The following is a 26,319-nucleotide window of genomic DNA, read 5'->3' as shown; positions in this document are numbered from 1 at the left end:
CTTGATTTTTACTAACCTAGTATAATCCAACCCTAATGAAAATAACCAAGGCAGTTTTTAAGCAGTTTGTGCTTTTGTGGTCACTTACCAGACAGACCAGAAACAGTATTGCTGAGGTACCTTGTGGGTCAGACTTTCAATTCTGTGAATTACTGTAATTTTCCGGACTTTGATGCCAATAAGCCATTTAAAAGATCAGTTTCATAGACTGGACTTCTGGCATAACCCTTTTCTTTCCTGGCTCTGTGCCTAATCTCACAACTGCAGTGCAGTTGAATTCTTGCCCTGCTATCCATTCCCACCTCCCCCATACTTCAGGAAAATAGACTTTTTTTGGTATAACTCCCTACTCCTAGACTTTCAAGGTGAATGCTGAAATCTTCATTTCACACTTGCTTTTGACTTCTTTTCCTCTCTTCTGCCCCATGCAAAATTACTTTGGTAGTTCTTGGTTAAATTCGCTACCTGTATACTCAGTTTCACATAGTTAGCATACTCAACTCGATCTTGCAGCTAGCTAGTGTACCAAGGCCAAAGTTAAATACTAGAAGGTACAGTGAGGCGAGTGGTCATGTGCCAAAGTGCACTGTTAGCTTAATTTTTAGCTTTAAGTAGTTCCTGTGTTGACTCATATATTTAATTAGTGACACCATTCACAGGAGTGTGGTAGTCGCATCAAACCCAGTTCCTGAGAAATCTCACCCTTCGGTCAGAAGAATTTTTTTCTAGCCTGCAAGGTTTAGAGAAACGTTAGGTGGAAAATACCCAGGCCTCCAATGTGCAGGTTTGTTGAGGGAGAATTTGCTTCCTGACCTGTTAACTTTCTAATTTGCTTTTAACCAAAATCCTGGTAATTAGACCATCTCAAATGCATTCATCTTCGTGTTCAGGTTGCAAGCATGTGTCCTACTCATGAAATGTGTTTTGTGTTTCTCTTTTGCATTTTCTTTTAAGGCATTAACTCTTAAGGCATGTAGAGAGTCACAGTTGGATCTGTCCGTTTCCACTCCCGCAGTTAAAGAACTTTGTGCTCTGGAGGTTTCCCATACACAGGGATAAATATGTGTCTGTGCTCATCATCAGTCTTCTGCTGGAAGGAAAGCTAGACCCAGGCTGAATACTTGGCAATGCGATCGCATCGCATGTTTCCTGGAGTTCATTTGGGGGAGCTGAGGAGGCTATAGAGGGATGGGGGAGATTGAGCTTTTGGGAACCTGAACCACAAGATGCTGGAAACTGGGATGATGGCACCTGCAGTAGGAACGGTTAGGGATGCATGAATTGCCATGGACTCGGGCTATAAGGCTGAAAGAGCACAGGCTGCAGGTTACGAGCAGCTGTTGCTTCCTCTATATTGATTCCCACAGCTGTCTGGAGACAACATATATGGCCTTGCTCTCTGCAGGCAGACGGTGGCTTGTTGCTGTTGCTGATTCGGTTCCTCTCCTGGAATTAGCTTTCTCCCAGCTATTTGCTCAGGCTTGGTGGCTGGTAAAAACCGCAGTCCAGATGGAATCTATTTGTAATAAAATACAGTTGCAAAGTGTAGTCGATACTAATCTTCCCAGATATTGAAACATCTGTCTTGAACACCTTTTCCTTCTTTTTCACCCACTGATGGAGTATATAGTTTTGTTCAAGTTACTTGGAAAAATCATGGTTTAAATACATTCAAATGGATGAATATTTATTGCATACAAACGTGAGCCACTTCCCAAAACCAGGATTAGTCCATAGTTATTTGTTACCCTAAATTGAAAGCTTTGGCACATTTTTCTCTGAAGTTAATAGTTACAGACAGAAACCTCTTCTTAAAATGTAACTCATGCTACAGCCCCATGAGTTCTGAAACACCATTAGAAAGAAAACACATCGTTCTTGTCATCTGTGTTACACGTCTGTCCCTGTTGCAGATTACTGGAATATGGAAAGGAAACTTTAATTTACTAACATTTTCTTATTTCTTGAACAGCAAGAGGTAGCATCATTTGCTTTCTTTCACTTTCCTTTGCCTTTCCTTCAGTTTTGTCTTCACAAAGTAACAGGACGATGCACTCAGAAGAGTGAATAAATAATACATTAGTGCCAGCTCTTACTGCAGTGATAGGTTGAGAAAAGGAAGGCATTAGACATACATTACAGATCCATGGTTTAAACATTGCTTGTAACGATGTGCTTAGGTGCATACTAGCAGGAGCTGTATGGTGGTATGTGTTTTAACAGCAGAAGTTTGTCTGGTGGACTGGTCGGTATGATTCTGTTCCAGTCAACAGAACTGATTACCTCTCAGAGGCTGCCTGGAACCCCGGGGTGTCTGTGGCATCGGGAATAGAGCTGAAACCACCAAACTTCAAATACCTCGTTTCACCACAGACAGGAGCATAGACGATTTGTGTTAATGACCCAGTGTACTACTTGGATGCTCGAGGGAATTATCATTTCCATGATAGGGGGAATGGATTTTAATATCCCATTTGTGAGGAGGTTGAAGTGGAAGGTTCAAAGCCATGATGATCTCTGTGTTCACCATGAAAGGAGAGTGCCGGCCCTCCTTGCCAAAAGTCTCCACTGACAGGACACAGAGATATACTAACGTTGGGGGGGTGCAGTTTGCAAGTATTTTCATGGCTGCATTCAAGCCTAACCATTTACCTCCGTTGTTTACTGCTGAACTGTTACATTCAGATGATGATAATACGGCTTTACAAATGTGTGAACTTATAAGTGTATCAAGTAATTTTTTTAAGCAGCCTTTGAAAAATCCTGTCACCAGCACCACTAAACAAAGGCAAAATGTCAACAATTTCTTGTAAACGAGACACTGCAGTCTATGGTGCTAATAAAACCCTGGCTGGGACGATATCAAGGGAATATACAGAACAAGCTGTCAAGGTGTCGTGGTTCCAGGAGAAACAAGACTGAGTCATACTTGTTTACCAAAGAAGGTAAAATGTAATAATAATACCAGGAAGTAAGCACACCTGGCATTATTATTAAATAAAGCTCCAAGACTTCTGAGAAAAATGTCAGTATCCACATTCATTAGGTAGTAAACTTTTGTTTGAAAATGGTGGATTTAAACTGATTACTGTGATGAAAGGTGTGCAAAAGTTAGATGTGCTGTCTGGGAAACAGCTCCGCGGTGGTGCTAATTGAGAAGTGTGAATGGTACCAGAGCATTTAGCATGATGGGGAGAAACAGCTCGACACATTATGCAAAAGAGAGGGTTTTTCCCCATTTGAAAAGTTGATGTTTATTCCAAATGTTGAAGTATAAGTTCATTCCCTTCTCTCTTGTTCTGTATTGTCCCTTTCACATGCATGCTCTTTGAAGAAGAGCCAGGATGATAACAGCGGTTAAATCCAAGGAAACAAAACCAAGCATAATTTTTCATGTTTCTTACAATACGTAATACCTTTTCTAATACTAAAAATACATGAAGTCCACCCACTGTCTTTGCAACAGAAGCACATCAAGATGTAGCATTATTTATATTAAACCCGTGTCTTCAAGCGTGAGGCTCCAAATCCCCTAATTACTGACAAATACAAGGGGACCCCCTCCTTCCCCGTGGCCCCTTGCTCCTGAGGAGTGCTGCTAAGGGGCTGCATGGTATTGCTGTTTTTCTCACATCTTTCATAACTGTGGCCTCTGAGGTGTGGTCAGCTTCTGTTTGCACTGCTGAGCATCGTTACCACGATGGACTCTTAGGAATGTGTGGCTTAGTGGGTAGCCTTGATGTCTGATATGAAGCTGGTGCTGCTCTTACTTTTAGGGCTCCCATCCCTGCCTGTTGGGTCTGTGCCATCCGGTCCGTGATACTGTGCAGTATGGCTGAGCATGATTAAATCAACAGAATAATGCCAGTCCAGTTAGTTTCTGGTATTTGGCTTCATTCAAGGAGAAACTTGTTAAGAGAGCGTAAAGCACTTCACCTCCCTGTCCTCTTCTCTTTGGAAGACAGTACTAATTGGGGAAGAGACTAACTCATCTTTATGTAAATAAAAATAAAATAGACAACTGGGAAAATAATTACTGTTAGAGAAAGCCTAGAGTGCTTCTTTAGAACCTGAGTGTAGCTTCACACTTCTATACAATGAGAGTTTTTAAAACCTGTTCAATAGGGAAATGACCTTCTAAAGCCCAGTTTCAGGCATCTTAATTCTATAAGTACATAGCAAGGCTCTCACTTCCATTTAGGTGTCTAAATCTAAGGCAAACCCACTTCTGATTTCATTGTTCCTTTTTCTTGAAACTTGCAATAAAATATAATCCTATGAAACACTACCCTTGTGATTGAATCTTACAGAACATATTGCTAGCAGAAAAACGATTTTTCTAGGAGTGATCAAAATAGTCAAAGGAGTGTTCCGGTACATTTTTGTGCAATCTTTTTAGAATAGTTTTCAGGACCCTGATCCCATGAACTGTTGTAGTCTTCCATCACTTCTGGCTTTTTTTTACCTTCTCAGATGTCTAGTCCTTCAGCAAGCAGCAAGTCACAAAGGGGATGCAGGTAGGGGGCTACCCTTAAGCATTTCCTTCTGGTAAGTTACTGGAGAGGAAACCAGGGCCCACGGTAATGGTGGGCATAGCCATCTGACACACACAGAGAATTGTCTTCTCTCATCCTGTGCTCTTCACTGTCACAAACCCTTAAAAAAAGAGAGAAAAAAAAAAGGTTGGCCTTGATGCTGAGAATTTCACAGCAAAATGCTGTGCACTGACGTAGCTGAGTTGATTGCTTTTGTGTAGGTAAAAACAGATGGGTATTGGATGCATTGGGTGCACGCATACAAATTATTTTTTAAGTGACTTTCCATGTGACTAATTGACTCTGTTTCATTAAGTTGTTTTTGTTGTCCTTTTTTTCACTTTATGAGCTTGCCAGTATCTGAGAGTGATCATTCATCTGAAAGGAGAAGGAAAAATAATTGCACTTTTTTTAAAGCATGCTGTGTTTGTAGCTTAGGTGAGAGAAAGATAGAGAGCAGCTTTCTTTAATGTTGAAAGGCGTATGGTGTCTGATGCTCTTGATCAAAATCTGCATGTCTTATACTCAGCATGCCTAGTTTAAATGTCTGTAGCTAACCAATACTAGAAGCCCCTTAACCTGGAGATCAGAAGCAGATACTGGACTTACAAATCCACCTCTATCTCGCAGTTGAAAGGTGATAGTGTACATATAGCACTTATTTCATGCTCATAAAAAGGTGAAATACTTGGTAAGAAAAATAAAACCAGAAGAAATTTATTGTTCAGAAAGGAGTTACTGAAAACAAAGTGGAAAATTTTGGACATACTGAAATTAGAATGGCAGGGGAAAACCTCACAGCGGAGATGGTGAAATTTCTAAGCCAGTTCTTTGAAATGAAGAAATTAAGAGAACCACCCAGTGGTTTTGTGGCCCTTTTTCAGACTTTCTCCCATGTAAATGGAAACAGGTCATCCCTTATTCAGACTCCTCTGCAAAATAGCTGTTACCACATCTATTTGTATAACTTACCTGGGCTTGAAAGCTTCATTGTTACTTCAAGTCTCTCTTGTGTTTCTGGAGGCCAAATATTTCGAGGAGAAAGGAACAGGAGATTCATTCTTTTTTGTATAGAGACTTAACTTTCTCGTATTGGGGTCAGGCTTGTGGCATACAAGATTTTTATCAATAGATTTTTTAACTTCTTTTTAATACCTTATTAAGAGAGGTCATACTGTCCTCTTTTTTCCTCTGAGCTCACTTTCAAAACTGTAGTAGGCAACCTATTATAAAATGAAATATTGCAGGCTTAGTCTCTGAAATGAGGTGAAGGAGATAAGTTGTTAACTTCACATATGCTGTTCAAGCATATGTGATGCTGTGAAAAAGATGCAAAACCACTTGTGTGTGAAGGTGACAAAAAGTCACTGCATGTTTGAATTTTTAAAGATCATTTACTCAGTAGTAGTGAATTTCAAGTAGAAGATCAGATTAACAAACCTGAGACCTTGCCACAGCTGGGCACTGAGTTAGGAAGCCTTTCAAAAGCAACAGCAGTAGTAGTTCAGCGTACATTTTTTGGCCTATTGCCTGTGTATCATTCAGAATTAAGAGTGATCCCAGAAAATTCTTGAGATATTAAGCCACCAAATGCATTTGATAGTCAGGTCCAGTATTCCCTCCTATTGTCTGAGACTGATTAAATCCTGAGAATTTTAGGCAGCTGTGTGAATTTAAAGCACTATGATGGTTAACAATGTTTAGCCCAATAGTTTGGGGTTTCTTTGACAGCATAGGGGTGCTTGTGTTGCCATCCTAACACATGTTGGTACCACAGGTCTTTTGTGGAGGCCTTACATATCAACTGTACAGCAGTGTTATAGAACCATAGAATCACAGAATGGTTTGGGTTAGAAGGGACCTTAAAGACTCCCTAGTTCCAACCCCCCTGCCATGGGCAGGGACACCCTTCACTAGACCACGTTGCCCAAAGCCCCATCCAACCTGGCCTTGAACACTTCCAGGGAGGGGGCATCTGCAGCTTCTCTGTGCAACCTGTTCCAGTGCCTCACCATCATCACAGTAAAGAATTTCTTCCTAATATCTAATCTAAATCTACCCTCCTTTTGTTTAAAGCCATTACCCCTTGTCCTGTTGCTCCATGCCCTTGTAACCTGTCCCTCTCCAGCTTTCCTGTAGGCCCCTTCAGGTACTGGAAGGCTGCTATAAGGCGTCCCCGGAGCCTTCTCTTCTCCAGGCTGAACGACCCCAACTCTCAGCGTGTCTTCACAGGAGAGGTGCTCCAGCTCTCTGATCAGCTTCATGTTGGTAGTGCAGAGCATCTGAGCTGAGCGTGCTGTGCTGAACGGCTGCACACGTTGGCCGAGATGGCAGCCTCGTCAGCAAAACCGTGTGGCTTTCACCTCTCCATCAGTGCTTCTGTCATACAGAAGACCAAAACTGAGTCCTTTCCTTCTCTGGTGTTAGATCCTGAAAGGCTATGTTGTGGCCAGCTGTCTGCTTTGAGATGCCAGAAGGAGATAAAATCTCAAAGACAAAAGCTAGCAACAGCCAGCTGAAGCATGAGTTGCAGCATCAAGTGTGCTGTCTCTGTCTTGTCCTTTGAAAAAACAGACAGCTCTGTACACTACTCCTGTAGAAATAGCTTTTCTCTTCACACAACACTACTTTAACAACAGAACAAAGAACTCAGCAGTCAGCATAGACAATTCCAGGTCAATTCAACACTTGGTAGTCCTCTGTGAACAGCATGCGAGGCAGTCCACAGTCTGGGTAAGGTGTCTTCTGGGTGAGAAAGTCCTGAGGAACTCTCTCGTTTCCATGTCCATATGAACTTGACTGCATTTTGAGCTAATTTGAGCTTCTTTCAAAATAAAAATTGATTTGTTGACCTGAGTGTGGAGCTAGCAAGTTTGGAGTGTTATTCAGCTGTCAAAATATAGTATTGCTGATCGGGATTCTTCTTCCATTCCTGTGTGAAAGGAGGAGCTTCAGTCTGGTATCTTGCTAGTTTTCTCACTGCGTTGCTAATGTTGACTTTTTTGGGGTTTTTAGCATTTCTGGTTTCTTACTCCTTGGGACATTCCAGAGTCCCTGATTCTTTCTTTTTTATTTAAAGAGGAGGGAGGGAAATGGAGAAACAGGTAACTTCATGTCCTTATAGAGTTTCTGAATAAAATATTCTCTCTCGTTATCTTGAAATCATTTTGTTGCTGACACGTTATTATAAATTTTTTTCATTTAGTGATGATAAGGCAGTAGAAGAACAACCAGAGGAAGATGAAGAGCTAACTGTTGTGGAAGATGAAGACGCTGATGACGATGATGATGATGGTGATGAAATTGAAGAAGAGACAGAGGAAGAGTATGAAGAGGCAACTGAAAGAACTACCAGTATTGCAACCACTACCACCACAACTACAGAATCTGTGGAAGAGGTTGTCAGAGGTAAATTCATGGGCATTTAGCTTGGGGCTGGAAAACTGACCCTGCTGCTGTGCATGTTTGCCCTTTATGACAAAAAAATGTTCCAAACAGCAAAATATCCCAAGTTGCAGCATTGTTGTGCTTGGGCTTCTGTAATTTGCACATTGAATCCCCTTCCCTTTCCCATTACAAATATTCTTTGGAGGTGTCTGTCTGTGAGGTGTGGTCATTGTGTATGATGTGGATGGAAGCAGAAAGGTTGCTTTTATTTTAAAGTAACATTAAATAAAATTTGACTGCCATATAAAGTAAATAACAGAAGAGAAGTATGTGTGTGAGTTATCATGTGCAGGTGCTGCAGAAGGATAGGGAGTGTCAATTCACAGTGGGAGGTAGCACTTCCTGCTTTACATTAACAGCAGTGATTAGTCATTCTACATGATTTCTGTTAGCCCGTTTCCAATATTTCTTCATGAACTAGTAATTCAGTAAAACTAGGTGAATTTAGAAATAACTATGCAGAAAAGTGAACCTAACTAATGAGTTGTATTGGGGGTGGGGGGGGGAGGGGGAAATAGAAGTGCATTGCCCAAAAAAGAAAATGTGGAGTGTTTGTCATGATACTTTGTGGTTACATAACTGCATTTTAAACTTTCAATTTTACCCTAGTTCATGGACAACATAGCCACATAAAATTTTTAAATGCCACATTTCTCCTACAATACATACTGGAATGAATTATCCTTATATTTCTATTTTAATAAGTACAATTTCACGTGACGTAATTCTTTGCAAGATAGATGCCGATTTTTCTGCAGTGCTTACGTCTTTACCAATAAGTGCTGGAGATGCTGGTAGAAAATGAGATGAAAGGCTACAGTTGAAAAAGGAGTTGGGACTTGCAGGAGGCAGAGGCAAAATGGCAGCGATTGGGGCAGTCGTGAAATGAGGCAGAAAACATCTGGCCTGGTTCCTGTCCTCTCACCTTGCTCTCCCACCCTGTGCCTCTGGGGACGCTTGGGACTGAAGTGCCGAGTCCCCCATTTTGCATGTGACAGCATCCTTTCCTCTTGAACCGTGGTGCTGCCGTTTGGCAGAGCAGGTATGGAGCAGAGGGGGGCTGCCGGCTACGGTTCATCACGCAGCTGAGGTCAGAAGGTTGCCCGGGGGATGCTTTGGAAAAAGCAGAGTTACTTCATTTAGGTTCTTCTGTTTGGTCCATGTGCAGATAAGCTCACTAATCAAAAAAGGTAATGCTTCGCTAAAATCACTTGCAAATGTTTCTTTGTAAGGCTGGCAACACAGCCTTGTGCGTTTTCTGTCTTATATAACTGCGTTGAGTGTTTTGCTCGGTTATTGGAGAGCCATTTCAGTGAGGAGGGAGCAGGAGGAGATTATGTTTAAATCTTTAAACCAATTAAATATATTTCCATATGTGAGCTTTCACCACCTGGGGATAAAACGCCCCATTCTTGCTGGTAAATGAATATTGAGAGAGGAAAAAAAAAAAAAGAAGTACACTTGAATTTAATGGGATTTTGGATGAGTGGAAATGAGGACAAATTAGGTAGAACATGTTTCTTTACTGAGGTTGACATTTCAAAGAGGTTAAGATGTTTAGCCTTCAGGAAAGTAGTGTGCGATAATATGAATATAAAATACAAAAGAGATGAAGCGAACTATTGAAGCCACCTTTTAAAAATCCTTTAGAAGTGTAGACACTTGCTAGCTGATAATGAAACACTATTGTCCTGTTTTTCCCAAGTCTAAAATGTCCCACCTTGGGTGACTTAAGTGAAATACTTGTTGCTGGCAGTGAGGGGAGGGCAAGCTGTTAACAAAACAAGTTTTAAATGCAGTTCTGCCACAGCCCTTTGGGCTTCCTGACCTCCAGCCCTCCTGGGGCACGGAAGGGTGCAGAAACTGTCCCTGAGTGCGTGTCACTGGTATCTGACAGAGATGCACTATGCAAAATGCTCGCTTATTTGTAAATGTAGAAGTGTACAAATAACTTATAGCCTTGGCTCTTGCTTCTACCTCCCTTGCTGCACTTGAGAGAAAGCTTCCTACAGGGCCCATCTTCCTGATTGGGCCAGCAGATTGAGCATAGGAACTTATGTAGTGAGCATCCACTGTATTTTTGCTGTTGCAAACAGAAAAGTTCATCATTGTCAGTGCAAATGAAAGAGGCAGAGGTACCTTGTAGACAGCGTATGTATTAAGAAGTGGTCCATCCTATGGAGACACCTTGAAAGGTGGAGTTCAGTGTCAGACCTTCACTGTCATGGATGTGAGCTCTGTTCAGGCTACTTTTCCCAAGCATTACTCAGTGCAGTTCATAAAAAGTATCCTAGGATGCTCTTCACAGACACTTTACAACCACTTTTATGTATGCTTTATGAAACTATAACTAATACTATGTCATTAGCATTAAAGAGCACAGAGAGCGGGGTTGTCCAATTTGAGAGGAGTTGCCTTTCATCTGTGAAATCAACAAAAAGCAACTGCTCTAAAACCATAAATTAGGATCTAATTGTGGGCTGGTACTGAGCCCTTTCTCCCCCAAATCAATGGAATGGTTGCCATCAACCATAAATAATTGGAAAGCATGCTGTACTTTAAAGACACTTGAGCTATTGTAGAATCAATTCGTCAGGCAATTTTATTTCTATGCATATTTTAATAAATCATGATCAAAACAGCAATAGCAGAATTACTTGCAAACTTATTTCCAGCAAAAAGAAAGTTAGTCTTGCCTAGAAAATGGGAGGGGTCATTGACAGGAGGACAGTCTTTTCATTCAGTTTCTGTAGCAACTATATTTATATAAGCTATAGTGTTTATTCAAAAACCTGAATCTATTTTTCGTAGCACGGTACTTGCCAGTATTCACTTTCCTGCCTTTCTTGAAGGACCATCTCTACTCTCAGTTCATATGGAGTAGGACAGCGGACTGCCGTGGTGCAGCTGCCAGGTTCTTATTTGCGACACAGACCCAAGTTAAACTCTCAGATATGCTGTTGCTGGAGTTCAGATGTTAAATCCAACCGATGGTGGGTCTGAGGTTGCAGGGATCCAAACAGTGAAATGAATGTCAGGTCAACATTTTTCACCTTTGGTCACTGGGAGATGTTATCACTGAATTTGTGCTGAAGAAAGTAGTGGCTCATTTATAAAGCCCCGCAGGAAAACTGTGGCTCTTGACTTTTGCCTCTCTATGGAGCAAGGGAGGCGACTCTCTGCTGACCAGGATTTAAGCGGGGGAGCGGTTTGATTTCTGCTGTCATCGTCGCAGCATCGCGGGTGTTGCGGAACTGGTCCCGAGGCATCCGGGCTCTAGGTGATTCTTCCAGCACATGATGGAAGCAAGCAGGAGCGCTGCTCCCCCGTCACGTGCAATTGTTTGAGATTTCATTTCTGCTCTCCTTCAGCACAGTAGGTGACAAGAAAAATCAGTCTTTCTCGGCGTACAACAAAGAATAAGCAATTTCAGCTTAGTGCTTCCTGTCACCATAGTTAGTCAATCAGGTCTCATTTAAAGGAGAGCAGCAGGGTCAGTGCAGCGGCCTGGCAGAAAACACTTGGCAGCTTCTTTGCATACCTAGCAGCAGATGCGAGGGATTCAGCAGCATAAGCTTGACCTGCCTCGTCTAGCGTATAATGTTGCCCTTTAGCAATTGGTTTTGCTTTCTCTAATTCAGCTGGATTTCTTTAAGTGGTTAGGAAAGAATTTAAGCAGTGCTGCTTGATGTGACATTTTAACTATGTTTACAGTCTGGAGTTGCAAGTGAGAGACCATATGCTAGTGAGAGAAAAGTAGCCTGATGTTTGTATGGTAGCTCTTAGCTTTATTGATGTAGCGTGGAGGGTTTTTTGCTGAAGATTTTTGTCTAAAAGACTTTAAATCCATGCAGTGACAGCTACCGTGTATTCTAAGGCAAGGGATGTTAACTCTGATAGCTAGACCTATCAGCTGTAAATTTTGGGATGATGCTAGTAGCATGTATTAGATTAATTGGGCTTTTTTTTCCCCTCAGTAGCTTTGCCCCACTTTCTTCTTTGAAAGGTTATTATCTTTCTTTTAAGGTAGTAGTTCCTTGTTCTTGTTCATTTGCTTCAAGACTATGCAGTATGCTTTAGTTGGAAAGTGGTAATGTGCAGTTGTATTCGCTATTAAGAAAACATCGATACACTGCTATATGAACAGTACACACTATTATGATAACTACTGGTTTTTTGTTATGAGATCTTCATTAAGAATGATAATCTCTAGCATATGAGCAAGAGCTGATAAAATTAACCTAATGGATTTGCATTAGAATAACTGATATCTTTTAATTAGATGTTATAATTTAAAGCACAGCTATTCCACCATAATATAATACTTAAAGATATGTTGCAATTAGGAGAAATCTTTTTTATGATCTAGTAATCTTGTTGAGGGAAAAGCAATATATTACTGCCATTTGGGGTCTAGGGCAAAAATGCTGACATACTAAACACAATAATAGTGTTGTTTCACATAAGGTTGGAGGGTGGAGAGTGGTTTCACTTGAAATATACCCTGCCAGAAGAAATCCCCCCAAGAATCTGCTTCCCTAGAGAAAATGTGATTTTACTATATTGAAGCAATAATTAATTGACTTTTATTTTGCTATGTAAAAAGACTGGAATGCACTTTGGGGCTAATCCTTGCATTCATTGTCTTGCCACGTTAGCATAGTCATGATGTTATGTGGCAACTGTACCTTTTTTTAAAATATACGTAAATTCAGGACATTTCATCGATCTACATTGAAAATCAAGCTGAGGTTTTTGTTTGGGTTCTGGCCATTGGTAGTAACTATATGGTATCTTGGTTCAAAATGTAGTCGTGTTGTGCACAAGTAAGGAGAAAAAGCATTTTTGCATATTTGGTGCACTTCAGAATTGTATGGCTTTGTATTCTAGCCAAGTATACAATTACATTTTATTTTTGTATTCCAAATATTCCTCTCTAGTTGCTTAAGAATAAACATTAAAGAGAGAAATTCAGTCTTAATTGTGTAGGATGGAAATTACATTTTTACAGTATTAACAATTTTAAAAGAGCTGTTCTTCAGTATTGCATTTAGAACTCATCATTTTGCTTTTTTCTTTTAACTTCCTCTGTAGAAAGTATTTTAGCAATTGTGTAGCTTGTGCACCAACTTTATTCCTGGAGTATGTGCCAGCTTCACAGCTGCCTCCCTCCTAATTTCCAAAAACCTCTTCTGAAATTATCTTTTGTCTTTGAATACTCAAACTAAAATTTGGCTGCCTCCTCTAACCATATATTCAGAATGAGGAAGTTTTGTTTCAATGAAATTATCTTTAAATATTCTCTTTTGATTAATTCATTGAGCAAAACAGTATTGTGCCTTTTTGGAACACAAACGGTATAACTGAAAGACAAACAGAGTGCATTTACTCTTTAATTTGTCTAATTTTCCTCAGCTAGTTAAAGAAAATGAGGACTGATACAGATGTGTATTAATATCCTCAAACTATAGCTGTCAGTTCCTGAAGACACAGAAGCCAAAATTACTCCTACTGTAATTTTATATATACTAGCGCATAATAAAGAGGAGCATATACCTTATGATATATATTTGAGAGGTTTATTCCTTTGGCCTCTCATGCATTAATGGATTATTCTGTTCTTTAGTGAAATACAAATGGTAAAATATAAAATTGTGATCCCATATACCTAAGCAGCTAAATGCATTACTTGTTTGGGTCAAGTATGATGGTGATCCGGTTTGAACTGACAGCAACATAGACAAAGCAAACATATACCAGTGCTAGTGAGTTGGCTCATACCACCAGTATGATTTATTTGTACGTAGCTGACAATATCAACTTCAAACTTCAAAAGGGCTGGTAATATAGAAAGAGTCATAAATACATTATTTTTGCCATTACCATGGCTAAATTAAAGGACTTGTAATAGACAACACAATGGTATATTTCTAATGTGGCGTTAAGGGAAAGAAGTTTTTCAGAGGTGTAAACTAAACATAGGACCCAACTTCTAAGGTTGGAGATGGTAGTCTAACTCTTCCTGTTTGTTCTTTTTTTTTTTTCTTAAATTATCTTCAGATTTAATTTCTGGTTTAAAGTTTGGAACTGACTATGCCAGCATTTAAAAGAGCTTAGGTCTTATGATCTTGTAAATAAATTCAAATCCTGAAGAAAATACTGAGTAACCTTGATGTTTACAGCGATAGAAGTATGTAAATGTAGCTTTAATTCTCTCTCCCCCCTCCCTCCCCCTTAGAAGTTTAAATTTTATTTCAGATTCCTCAATTGAAAATGTTGATGTTCACAGAGTGAGCATTAGTCCCATGTTGAAAAAAAAAAGCATGGCATTGAGATTTTGAAATAAAGCTATTATAATTTCACTTTGATTTAAAATCCGTTTTCTGCAAGGAACAGAAAAAAACAATTTATATGGTAATGAAAAAAAATTTAAATATCACTCAGAACCATATTTTATATTTTCCTCTGTAAAAATCAATCATCAAAAGTATCTAAAATGTTTGCACATAAATTCTAATTAGCTCTACTAACAGCATTTTGGTAAATGAGTGTTTATGGAAGTACTTTGTGTAAAGCCATTATAAATCAATGTCCACATACTTGAAAACTCTATTTCCTAGGATGCTGAAGCCTGTGCTTTTCAAAGGAAAAATAACGCACTTAGTACTGATTTTTAGTGTAACTAATTTTTTTTCTAGTATATCGTTTTAGCTATTAATTTTAAAGCAAATAAAAAAGCTTTGCCACAGCACTGTTCTTCAGGGAATGATCTACCTGCTTGGTTAGAAACCACTCTTTTTGCATCAAGAGGCTGGAATAACTAGAAGAAGCTTAGAATGAGGAAAGTTGAATTATACTTTCCTGATTATCTCAAAAATAATCTGTCAAATCTAAGGTTTCAGAGAGGGAAGGTATTGGCAACTGTGATTTTTGATTTAAGGCACAGATTCAATGAGAGAAATTTTGCTATTGAAGAAGGATGGTGTGGAAACTCTAAGTGTCTGAAAACAAAGTTAGAATTTAGATCACTTATGAACCTGGGTTGTGGCAAAGGCTTGTCCTCTTTAATTCTATCCAGTGTCATGGACCCAAAGGCAAAAACGCTTCTTTGCAGGGGTAAGGGTGAGCATGTTCCTTAAACAAATCAAAGCTCACCAATAACACTATACTTGATACAAATTATTTGTGATATTGAGTAAAATTGAATTATACAGTGGCAAAAAGTAATTAATCTTCTAATCAGTTTTCAGCAACAGGAATAATATATTAAGCAAAGACAGCTTTTAATTTTTTGATGAATTATTTAGCAGTGTATGCTCCTTGCCTGCTGCTAATATCTGGGAAAATACCGTAGCTCATCCATCATAGGCATTAATTGCTACACTTGGTAGCAGTGGAAGGGGAAATGGTATTTGGATTAATAGCCCAAGAAAACCTGTTGAATTTCCCATCTTTGTACTTCATTTCCCCACCTTCTCAGTTGCGGTGGTACAGCTGAGGATCGAGTGTTGTGGCTTTTTTATATGATGACAAGTGATGGAGTTATGGAGAGGCCTGAGAGGAGCAGCTGACCCACAATTAGGAGCAAGGGGACCATTTCCCAGGCATTGAAGCTGGTCTAAAAATGTACGTTTGCCCCAAAGCAGGGGTGAAGGAACGCCACTCTGAGCCCTCCACTGAGAACAGGCGGTGGTGGACGGTGGTGGCATCACTGCGAAAGGGGTGACAGCAGTGAGAAGTTTCCTAGGCTGGACCATCAACATGCTTCCCTCAAACAGAGCAATCGTAAAACAGTAACCCAGAGCATTTTTCCTCTTCATTTAGGTCAGAAATTGTTTCCACAGTGGACCGTTTCTGTCTGCCATGAAATAATTACCATGTAGGTCTCACCAGTAGCAGTAGGGTCAGCTGTGCGGGCTGGAGGAAAGGACGTGTCTCCACCGTCCTGCTGTGTCACCCCCAGCCTGGTGGGAGAGGATGTGTCCCTGGCCACATCTCTGGGCTGCAGTGCCTCAGGCTTGCCCTTTTTAATGTGCTACCCTGTGGTTTCCTGAGTGCTTGTCCCAGTGCAGCTTTCACGTGTACGAATGACTGGAGTTTCCAAAGAGCCAATTCCCTTCTATCACTATTTAATGGACAATTACCATCACTTTCGCTTGTTATTTACACATGCAAACAAATCTCTCCTGCTACTTCTGTGAAAGATGTACCTATAGGGAATTTCATGTTAAATCTGTGAACTGTTCCCATCCTGATAACACTTAACAGTTCAAAATGAAATAAATCAGACTTTATAGCAAAACTAGTATTTTCAGGGAAACCTGTAGGCGCTTAGTGTGTGGATAGAGGTCAGCCCATCATCAGCATTAACCAAGACAGACTTGTTGAGACTTTTGTGGTTTTTGAAATGGCATTTCTTGTCAGCAAAAATTCTCCTGATTATACCTGTCTCTTTAATGTCAAGAGTCACTATTCATTTTGAATTGACATGTGGCAGCTCTTCCAAGGCTGTGCAAAGTTAGCTTTGTGTGAAGATTTGACTGTATAATGGGACAACGGGGCAAGATTTTATTTTGAAATAAATGAGAAGAATCACTTGTATACTAAATGTGGTATATAATTAATCATATGGTAGTGTACAATTAATTGTAATGAATATGTTTTACAATTAAATACACTTACTTTGTTTTTTTCCTAAAGTAAAAAACCTAATATGCCATCACCCCCAGCTATTCCTTTCCCCCTAATTGCTTGGTACAGAGCTGTGACATTTGTAGCACATCCTTGGCCATTGCATAGGTGGATCTGTTTCTCTTGGACCACATAGATGCTCCCTAAAATCGATTCTTGACATTATTTCTAGGTACTGTATGTGAACATGTTAAATACATGTAAAATTATACCTATATTATGTATTTAAGGAAATGTGGATAGACACTGACTACCAATGACAATTGAATATAAAATCTGTTTATAAATAGCGGTGCTCCAGGGGAGAGTGAAGTGCTGGGTCAGGTCGGACTCTGAAAGGCGGGATTCTTCATAGCCAGCATCTGAGAGGTGATAAGCGTGAGGGGGATTTTCAGTGCTAATGCACTGATACTTCTTCATACCTTTCAACCCTTAGGGATCTGCCTTCCACAAAATTCAAGTGTATGCACAGAATTTAGAAGCCTCTAGTTAATGTACCAGTTTGTCTGCCGATGCAGTGCGTGGGATGAAAGCAAATGAGGAGCGTGTTGGTGTTTAACGTGATGTAGATGTGAAACGACTCCTGCAGCACATTGAAAGATAAAACTGGTTTTGTCTGTTTGGAACATTATTGGTAAAGGGCTATATGTTTACATGTGTAATTGGCTGAATTCCAAATTGCAGGCAGAACTTGCTTTGTCTTCCTTTATTTTGTCTGGTTTGGTTCTTCCCTCAGGTTTTGATGTGTTGCAGGATGTAGGCAGAGACTGTGGCAGCTCACAACGAACACAAACACAATCAGTTTTCATTTTTTCCTGTATATATTCACTGGGGATGAGGTTTCCTCCCATGGATGGGATAAAGCTATGGCAGTAATTTTATATATGTGAGCCCTCGAACTATGAATTATAAACCCTGTGCCAGGCAGCCTGCAAGAGGGAGTTTCTTCAGCAGTGACTATATATAAATAGGTGTCTGAAGAGAATTTGTTTTCCTCTATAACACATAAATATTTTTATTTTATTTTTTCTCTTGTATAACCTAGGAAACCTTCTCAGTTGCGGGGGGAAAGGGCATGTATAGCTAAAAACCAGCAAGAAAAACAAGTGGCACCTTCTCCCTTCAGGTGTTCCCCTGCCAGACAGGTCCCAAGTGGGCTGCTTGGGCAAGAATCTGCCTGGGGCCATCAGCAGCCCTGCGGGCAGCAGCTGGGAGGGTGGTTGTACCCCTCTGGCCTGCAAGTAGACAAAACTTAGCGCTGGTGCCATTGCCACCGTGCTGGAGCTTGTTTCAGAGCAAGACCCCTCAGTGTGTGCGGATAAAGTAGCTAAAAATGTAAAAGTATAGGCAGGCTAAGGAGACTTAGTGGCACGAATCTGAGTCAGTTCAAAATTCACCTTCGTTGTCTCTGGGGCGGTTTTCCAGGGAGGGGTTTCCTGTTCCCCAAAACACCTCCTTGGTGCACCTCCTTCCTCGCTCGTGTGTGCGTGGCCATTGAGAGGCACCTAATTAAGAAACCGAGACAATACCATTTACATGCTAAATGTGGTTCCTCCGGGTCTCCTGTGACTAGAAGTGTGCTCTGAGCAAGCCGAGACTGGTCCCTGCCGCGCGATGATCTCCCGCTGGTACTTTGACGTGGCCGAAGGAAAGTGCGCGCCCTTCTTTTACGGCGGCTGCGGCGGGAACCGGAACAACTTTGACTCAGAGGAGTACTGCATGGCAGTGTGTGGCAGCATCAGTAAGTGCCCCTCCACGTCTCCCTAGCTCCCGCCGCTTGGGAGCGGGCCTGGGCTCGCACTAACCCCCCGCTGCGGTCTGTCCAACACCTCCGCTCACCGCTAGATCCTCATCAGCCTCTCGCTAACCCGGCATGGTAGTGGGCGACTTCTTGGTGCTGTAGACGGGGGGTCTGCAAGTAGGTAGCTAAAAGCCTAACACTTCCTTAGACGATGCCTTCGCGCTCACCTTCTCCTAATTTTCTGTCAAAGCCTACTGACATTTTGTGTGTCTCTCCGTGTGCGTGTACAGTGCATGTGCAGGGGAAAACACAAACTTTAGGGAAGCCTCAGGTAAGTTTAAAAACAGCTTGTAGTTTATACAGTGTATTTCAATGTATTATTTCTGACCTTTTTTAATCAAAGCAATATAAGCTTATTATAATACCAGAATATTTATTTCCAGCCTTGGAAGAACTGATTCTTTTTGTTTGTTTGTTTGTTTTTAGATTGAATACTTTATGTGTGTTTGCAATGAAAAGGGGAGAAATGACATGTGATTTTTAGGTTTCCCTGAGGGCCGCGATGCACGTGGATGTGAATCACTTCCCACTTACTTTGTTTAACACGGCATTTATTTTAATGATCATTTTCCATGAAGAAAGAGTGTTCGCATTGTGATTTTGGTTTGAGAAGGATGGCTTTCTCTATCACAGGGTATTGAATCAGGTGCTGGATTTATCAGCTGTGTTATGTTCAGGAGCCTCTGGTAAGCTCCCTTCCTCCTCTTTTGCCTGCAAGTACTCTCAGGAGAGTACTGGCTGCCATTTACGTCTGAAACATTAAAGAGTGAATATGTGTCTCACTGTCCTGCCTGCTTACAGGGCATGGAGGAGCTGAACAGAAGCAGCACATTAGCAGCATGCTTTTAGTAAAATATTTTCCAAAAATATTTTCCAAACTGCACCTCAGAATATTTGCAATAAGTAGAAGGCTTAAAAACGCACACAGACACAAGCATCAAGGTGTGCTGCGTGTATCGTGGAGCAGAGGAGCTGACCTGTATTTTATTGGAGCAGTAGCAAGAGCAGTCATGGAGGCAGGAGTGCTGCTCTGATCTCCAGCTGCATTTCATCTCGACATCTTTTAGAGCTGTTTGTGGCACAGCTCCATGGAGGGAGGTGGAGAAAGACTACCACAAGGCCAGAGAGGAGGACACTTCATGGACAGTGGTCAGGTTCTGCAACAAGACAGAAGATGTAATGAAGAGAAAGAACAACTATGCAGTAGGTTGGAGTGAGGTCTATATTGTATTTGCTGACAGAGTGAGATTTTGAACCATTAAGTTCCCGTGTTAGGTAAGATGTTTCTAGAGATGCAAAACATAGTTTGTCTCTGGTTGCATGCACTGTGACAGGCAAGAAAAACTGGGACTTTGTAACGAGTTAAATTAGGACAGTAGTAGAAAAAAAGAGAATTTTAAAGAAGAAATTAAAAATGTAGGGTATGTGATATTGACGAGCTGTTGATACTGTAGACATGGAAGGAGGAAAGAAAATTAAACTTGAAGATAGCCAGCTCATGCAGATTTAGAGGCATTAAAAATACCCCACGCTGCAGTGAGAGAGATGTTGAACAATAACCCTAGAAAAGCCACTTGAGCTTTTCTCAATTTAGTTTCAGGAAGCTGAGATAAGGCTGTGTTTATTGTTTACTGTTATGGGCAATGGAGAGTTTGTAAAGGATGACCGCCTTTTTCAGTCACATGTGGGTGAGTATCATGCTTAAGTGGTGATTGGATCCCAGACAAGATGATGGCTATCAAAACCAGTAGTGGAAAATAGCCAAGAAACTGAACCTTTTGCTACTTTACATCTGGAAGTAGTCCCAGTTAGCAAGGGAAGAATGACAGGACTGAACATGATTTACTTGCACAGAGCTTTGGATACTTCAGGTATTTGCCTTAGTCTATAAGAGGCAAATGAAAGTCACCTACCTCCCATATTAGACCTCTTGTGACAGTACCTGTTCCTTTCCCCATAAATTAAAAAAAAAAGGAGGGAGGGGGCTTCATCCTTTCACTCCATGTCCAGCAAGGTAGGATTAAATTAAAAAATAGCTATTGTTTTTTTGTGCTGTGCATTTTATTTTTATGGTCAGTAGAAGAGTTTCTAAAAGCTACATACGCTGGTTCTTGTTGGGAAAAGTCATCCTTTTCACATAGGGATTAAGAATTATTATTGCCTTTGTCAGTATTGTTAAAATATCTAGAATATTTCTGCGAATGCTGAACAACAGCATAAATGAGGTCTTGTAGTAGATCTTGACTCTTGGAAGATTGCAGTTTTGTTAAAGGCCTGGTTTTTATAGATTTATTTTGAATCTTGCCCTTCAAGCTGAGCCATACGGATGCATTTCTCTGTCCAAATTCTGCAGTGGGACTGTGCAGACTCAAATATCTCCTAACATCGTGCATCTTGCATACCAAGCTGTCATTACTCACCCAGCACTTCAAATCTGAGAGTTTCATTTCTGGGTTTTATAGTGCAGCAAAATTATTACACAGAGGGAAGGGTGTTGCTGACTGAAAGAGCAGTTGCATCACAAAACAGACTTCATGAGATTATACTTAGCATAAAACTTGGAGGAATGAGACTCTGATTTATCATGTTCATAATGCAGTGGTGTTACCGTTCACCTACAGCCTGTATATTAAATCATAGCACTGACTGCTTGTAATCGCAAGCGAGCAGAGTTTACTGTATTACACTTCCCAACAACCTACTGATTTTTTTGCAGGAAATCTGCTATAAGGGGTGACCTCGGTCATGTTCTTGAAAAGAATATTATAGATTGAATGAAACTTGAAAATTAGATTGTCTTCCTTCTTCAAACTTGTCTCTTGACAGCAAAAGTTGTCTGTGCTCATGCTGTTTGGGAGGATAAATGTTCTTCTTTTCTAAGACTGTCATTTCTTATGCAGCATATGAAATCAGAAACAACTTCTAAATTTGTTGTATGGCATATCTGTTAGGATATTCAGATAAGCCCAGACGATTCCTCTTTATCTTATGGAAGTTGGTACTTTGGGTTTTTTTCTTAGGTTCAGTTCAATAAAACAATGTCAAGAGTGTTACCATTTCTGTTCCTTTCATAGGTATCTTCGTTTACTTTGGCATTCCCAATTTTGGGTCATTTTGTATTTAAGGAAAATGGAGTTAGGTTGAGTACTTGAACTGCATGGCTTCATTTGCACAACTGGCGGTGAGGAAAAATAGAGCAAATCTTGTGTTCTAAAGTAGATCTCACAGAGGACTTTTTCCTGATTTTTCTTCAGCAGTTTCTCAAAAAAACATTTGAGTCTTTAAGGTACACTTTCCAAGCTATTTTAATTGTCTTTTTGTTCCTGTATTTTCATGTTGTGTCAAAGTGTTCCATACTCTGATCTATACATTTCTTATTTTTGTTCCTAAAATACTTTGTTTTCCTCTGGTTTTGTCTGCTGTTTCAGTATTACCATACTGCTTTTCCTTATTCTTCATCATTTTGCTGTCTTGCTTGGGTTTGTTTTTTCCCCCCTGTGACCCTTAACTTAATCTATTTGATCTCTGTGCTCCCCCCCTTCCCTAGCCCATGCTTATTTATTTATTCCATTCCATTCCATTCTATATTCCTTTTCTCTCCAGTGGTCACATTTTTGTTGCTCCCTTGTGTCCTGTAAAAGCCCAGTAAGCCTCTTAGGCAGGACACAGGATGAACACTAAAAGCACGTCTTCCCTTTGTCTAGCTGTAGTCTGTTTTGCAGGATAAACTAGTTGGCTTTTACAGAGAGGAATATGAAACAGTGGGTACTAATTGGGTTTCTCTTGAATAGTGGGCAAAGGATGAAAGGATGGGATGGGAGTTTGTTTTCCTCATAACGCATTGAAGTTGGACTGAACCAAAACCTGAGGATGTTCTGTTGTCACAAATACTCATACGCTTTCAATACTGAAAGTGTGAATACTGAATACTAATATCCTGAACACATTGTCTACATCAAAAAAAAATCATGTTTTATTCTGCTTCCTTGTTGAAGCCTCTTCACGTTGATCTGAAAAGGTGGGTCTGTCCTGTCATGCATAACCTTAGACTCTCTCCATGATCAGTGAATTTGACTGATGCTCTGAGGTATGACAAAAATGATTTGTCTGTTGGATAGGAGCTACTACTGTCAAATTTTTTCATTCATCACCCATGTGGTGGGTTGACCCTGCCTGGGGGCCAGGTGCCCACCAGAGCTGCTCTATCACTCCCCTCATTCACTAGACAGGGGAGAAAAAATATAACAAAAAGTTTATGGGTCGAGATAAAGACAGGGAGAGATCACTCACTAATTATCATCACGAGCGAAACAGACTGAACTTAGAGAGGGAATTCATCTAATTTATTACCAAGCAAAACAGAGTAGAGGAATGAGAAATAAAATCAACTCTTAAAACACCTCCCCCCAGCCCTCCCATCTTCCCGGGCTCAACTTCACTCCCGGCTTCAACCTCCGCCCCCCTCAGCGGCACAGGAGGACGGGGAATGGGGGTTACGGTCAGTTCATCACACATTGTTTCTGCCGCTTCTTCCTCCTCAGGGGGAGGAGTCCTCTCATCGTTCCCCTGCTCCAGCATGGGGTCCTTCCCACAGGAGACAGTCCTTCACAACCTTCTCCAACATGGGTCTCTTCCATGGGGTGCAGACCTTCAGGAGCAAACTGCTCCAGCATGGGTCCCCCACGGGGTCACAAGTCCTGCCAGCAAACCTGCTCTGGCGTGGGCTCCTCTCTCCATGGGTCCACAGGTCCTGCCAGGAGCTTGCTCCAGCGCGGGCTTCCCATGGGATCACAGCCTCCTTCAGGTGCCTCCACCTGCTCCGGCATGGGGTCCTCCATGGGCTGCAGGTGGAATCTCTACACCCCCTCATCCTCCCTCCATGGGCTGCAGGGGGACAGCCTGCTTCACCATGGTCTTCACCATGGGCTGCAGGGGCATCTCTGCTCCGGCGCCTGGAGCACCTCCTGCCCCTCCTCCTGCACTGACCTTGGTGTCTGCAGAGTTTCTTACATCTTCTCACTCCTTTCTCCGGCTGCAAAAGTTCTCTCTAGTTTGTTTTTTTCCTTCTTAAATATGTTATCACAGAGACACTGATCGGCTTGGCCTTGGCCAGCGGCGGGTCCATCTTGGAGCCGGCTGGCATTGGCTCTGTCAGACACAGGGGAAGCTTCTAGCAGCTTCTCACAGAAGCCACTCCTGTAGCCCCCCCGCTACCAAAACCTTGTCATGCAAACCCAACACAACCCAGCTGCATAGGAATTGATATATAATTACCTTAGAAGTATAAGGATCTTGTTACCAATTCCTTCAGCTGGCCAGACCACATGCGCTCTCTCTCACTATTGATTTTTAATAAGGATGTTCAATATTGTCTACAGTTTCTATTCAATATAAGGACTCAAACTTCTACTGTGTGACTGGCTATAATGGCTCCTGTGAAGTCATTAGCATCTATAAGGCAGTTAATTCAGATTTAATGACCTCAGAATGGGTATGTATTGACAAGAATAAGCAGAAGATGATAAATTGCAGTTATCGAAGGAATGATTTCTGTCTTATTGTCATAATAAAAAGGAATCTATTGTACAAAGTTTTTTCACTTGTCTCTTAATTGTTGGTTGTTAAATTTTCTTAAAGCTATAGGAAATACTTTTTTTAATAAGTACCATTTTGAAATTACATTAATGTTCAAGTCTTAACTTGGGGGCAAAAGAAGCTTCAAAGCTGGGAAAATTCGTTATCTTAGATGTGCTTCATTTGTCAGGTGTTGCATAGGAGACAGCTCACCCAGCAGCTCCTACAGCCGCGGTGCGTTTGGAGTGGAATTCATGCCGCTGTGTTTACATTTGTTCCGCATCTGAAGTGGGAATGAACTGTACTCCAGTGGCACAGTCGGATTTTGAAAACTTTCACATACCATTAAAATGACCTTTTATAAAATAGGGGCTTTTATTGTACTGAATTCCTATGGCTAGCGTCAGAAGGAACCAACAGGGTTCAGTGTTGTCAGTTGCCTCCTTCCTTGAGTAAACCCTGAAACCTAGTAATAAGTTTAAATGTCAACACATGTTGTTTTATTTTTGATCATTTTAGAGCATGATCACAGATTTTAGGTGAATTTAGGTAGAATAGTATGTATTCTCTAGGCTAAATTTTGTAAACTTACAAACTTGCTAAATCTCTTGGTGATTTTTAAGTGACAGATACTTTATTTCAATTTCAAATGGAAGTTATGAAAAGAAACAGACACTCTAAAAGCTACAATTCATAATACACGTGGAATTTTACACCCTCTTAAATATAGATTAAAATATTGTACGTGGGCCTAAGACTAATATGGGGGATCCACTCTTACTGCTTTTCATATAGGCTAGCTTCGGCTTGCCTACAGATGAGCTTTGGTCTGTCCCTGATAGTTGATGAAATGGGTCTTACCGTGTTTCCACTTCATGCTCTTAAGCAAGGGGAAAATTCATGACCTGTAGCGTTTTTGCAGTGTTCAGTCTAATTTCCCTTCGGAGGTACTGCGAATGACAGTCTGTACGTTTTAACAGCAAAGGCTTATAAGATGATATTCCTGTTGTCAGGAATTTCCTTTATCCATTTGGTATTTGTTTGGGATCTTGACATCTCTCTAGTTAGCAGGAAGTAAAATGTCTCGGCAGCTAAACTTGCATGCCAACTTCCAGTGCCTGTGTAAGGCATTAAAGTGCTGCAGTGCATTCCTGTAAGCAGAACGGTAAAATAAACCAAATTCTTAGTTAGGTAACACGTTTTAATCCTTTGTCTTACGTACTGTGTGATTGCTTATTTTATGTGTACAAGTACAGAGACGGCTCGAGCCTGAGGTCAGGTAGGAGGCTCAAAGACAGAAAGCAGGCCATGTCTACAACACGTTCATCTGGGCTGGGTGATATTGCCTCTGTGCTGCTTGTGAGGCTTGTGGGGGCTTGGCAGGCCTGTGGCTGTAACAGCAGCAGAGCTTGCAAGTTGCTTCATGCCAGGAATGCTTTTTTTCTTTTTTTTTTTTTCTCTTTTTTGACAGTGCACTTAGTGTTGGAAAATACTCATTGCAGTCACCAGCTACAGTACTAATTTGTCACGACACTACAGGAGATCTAATTTAAAATACAGAGGTCTAGTGCTAACATTTCAAAACCTAAAAATCTGCCTTTGTAAGCAGTGGTATTGCAAGGAAGCAATTCTCATAATAAGTACGAAGTCTTTTATTTGAATTAATAAAAACCCCCAAGTTACTACAAATTCAGTAAGGACAACCCGTTGCTTTGTCATAAAGGCTCTTTATATTCAGTTGTCTTACTGCTTCCCACATTGTAAAGGGGACATTACCTCTCAAGACTTTACTTAAATGTGTCCCTCTCCCACCATCTCCAGCATGAATTGCCTGTATCTGCTGGGTTTTATTTTCTCTGGCATGAAAACTCGGCCAAATCACGCGTCCTGATGAAGTTGAGGCCAGTTTCGAATAGTGTAGATGAAATCTTACGAAAAACATATTTTTGCAGTTCTTTATTCATTGTGAGTGCTTGACAATTATTCGGTACCTAGGAGCTGTAATGGGATGAATTCTAATATAATCTATTTAAATTGTTAATTTCGACTACCACTGTTAGAGGATGCAAGTGACTAATTTCTGTTTCCTCAGTTTCTTCATCTATATAAATTCATACTTATGCTTCACCGTTGAACCACGTGTGGAACCAGTGTTGGACTGGGCCTTTTTAAAAATCAGTTGGATAAAGTTTAGGATTCAAAAACTGCAAAATGTATATGTTTTCATATACAAGAGTTAGACTACTGGTACCTTCAAGCACTAGGAATTTT

General features: G+C 40.8%; 1 protein-coding gene across 2 annotated transcripts in view; it reads left to right on the top strand.

The window, feature by feature from the left end:
- The window catches only part of APP (amyloid beta precursor protein), a 231,715-nt gene that overhangs the window by 121,705 nt on the left and 83,691 nt on the right, over positions 1–26,319 (top strand). The window contains exons 6-7 of one of the 2 annotated variants that reach the window (XM_075770018.1): positions 7,741–7,943; positions 18,247–18,414. In XM_075770018.1, the coding sequence (XP_075626133.1) occupies positions 7,741–7,943; positions 18,247–18,414 (371 nt within the window). The remainder of the gene's footprint in view (positions 1–7,740; positions 7,944–18,246; positions 18,415–26,319) is intronic. The other variant, XM_075770028.1, reaches the window with a different exon arrangement.

This window comes from Balearica regulorum, chromosome 1 (assembly GCF_011004875.1).
Source record: "Balearica regulorum gibbericeps isolate bBalReg1 chromosome 1, bBalReg1.pri, whole genome shotgun sequence".
NCBI classification, from domain to species: domain Eukaryota; kingdom Metazoa; phylum Chordata; class Aves; order Gruiformes; family Gruidae; genus Balearica; species Balearica regulorum.
Note: the sequence above shows the minus strand (reverse complement) of the source record. Positions and strands in the feature narration are given on the sequence as shown.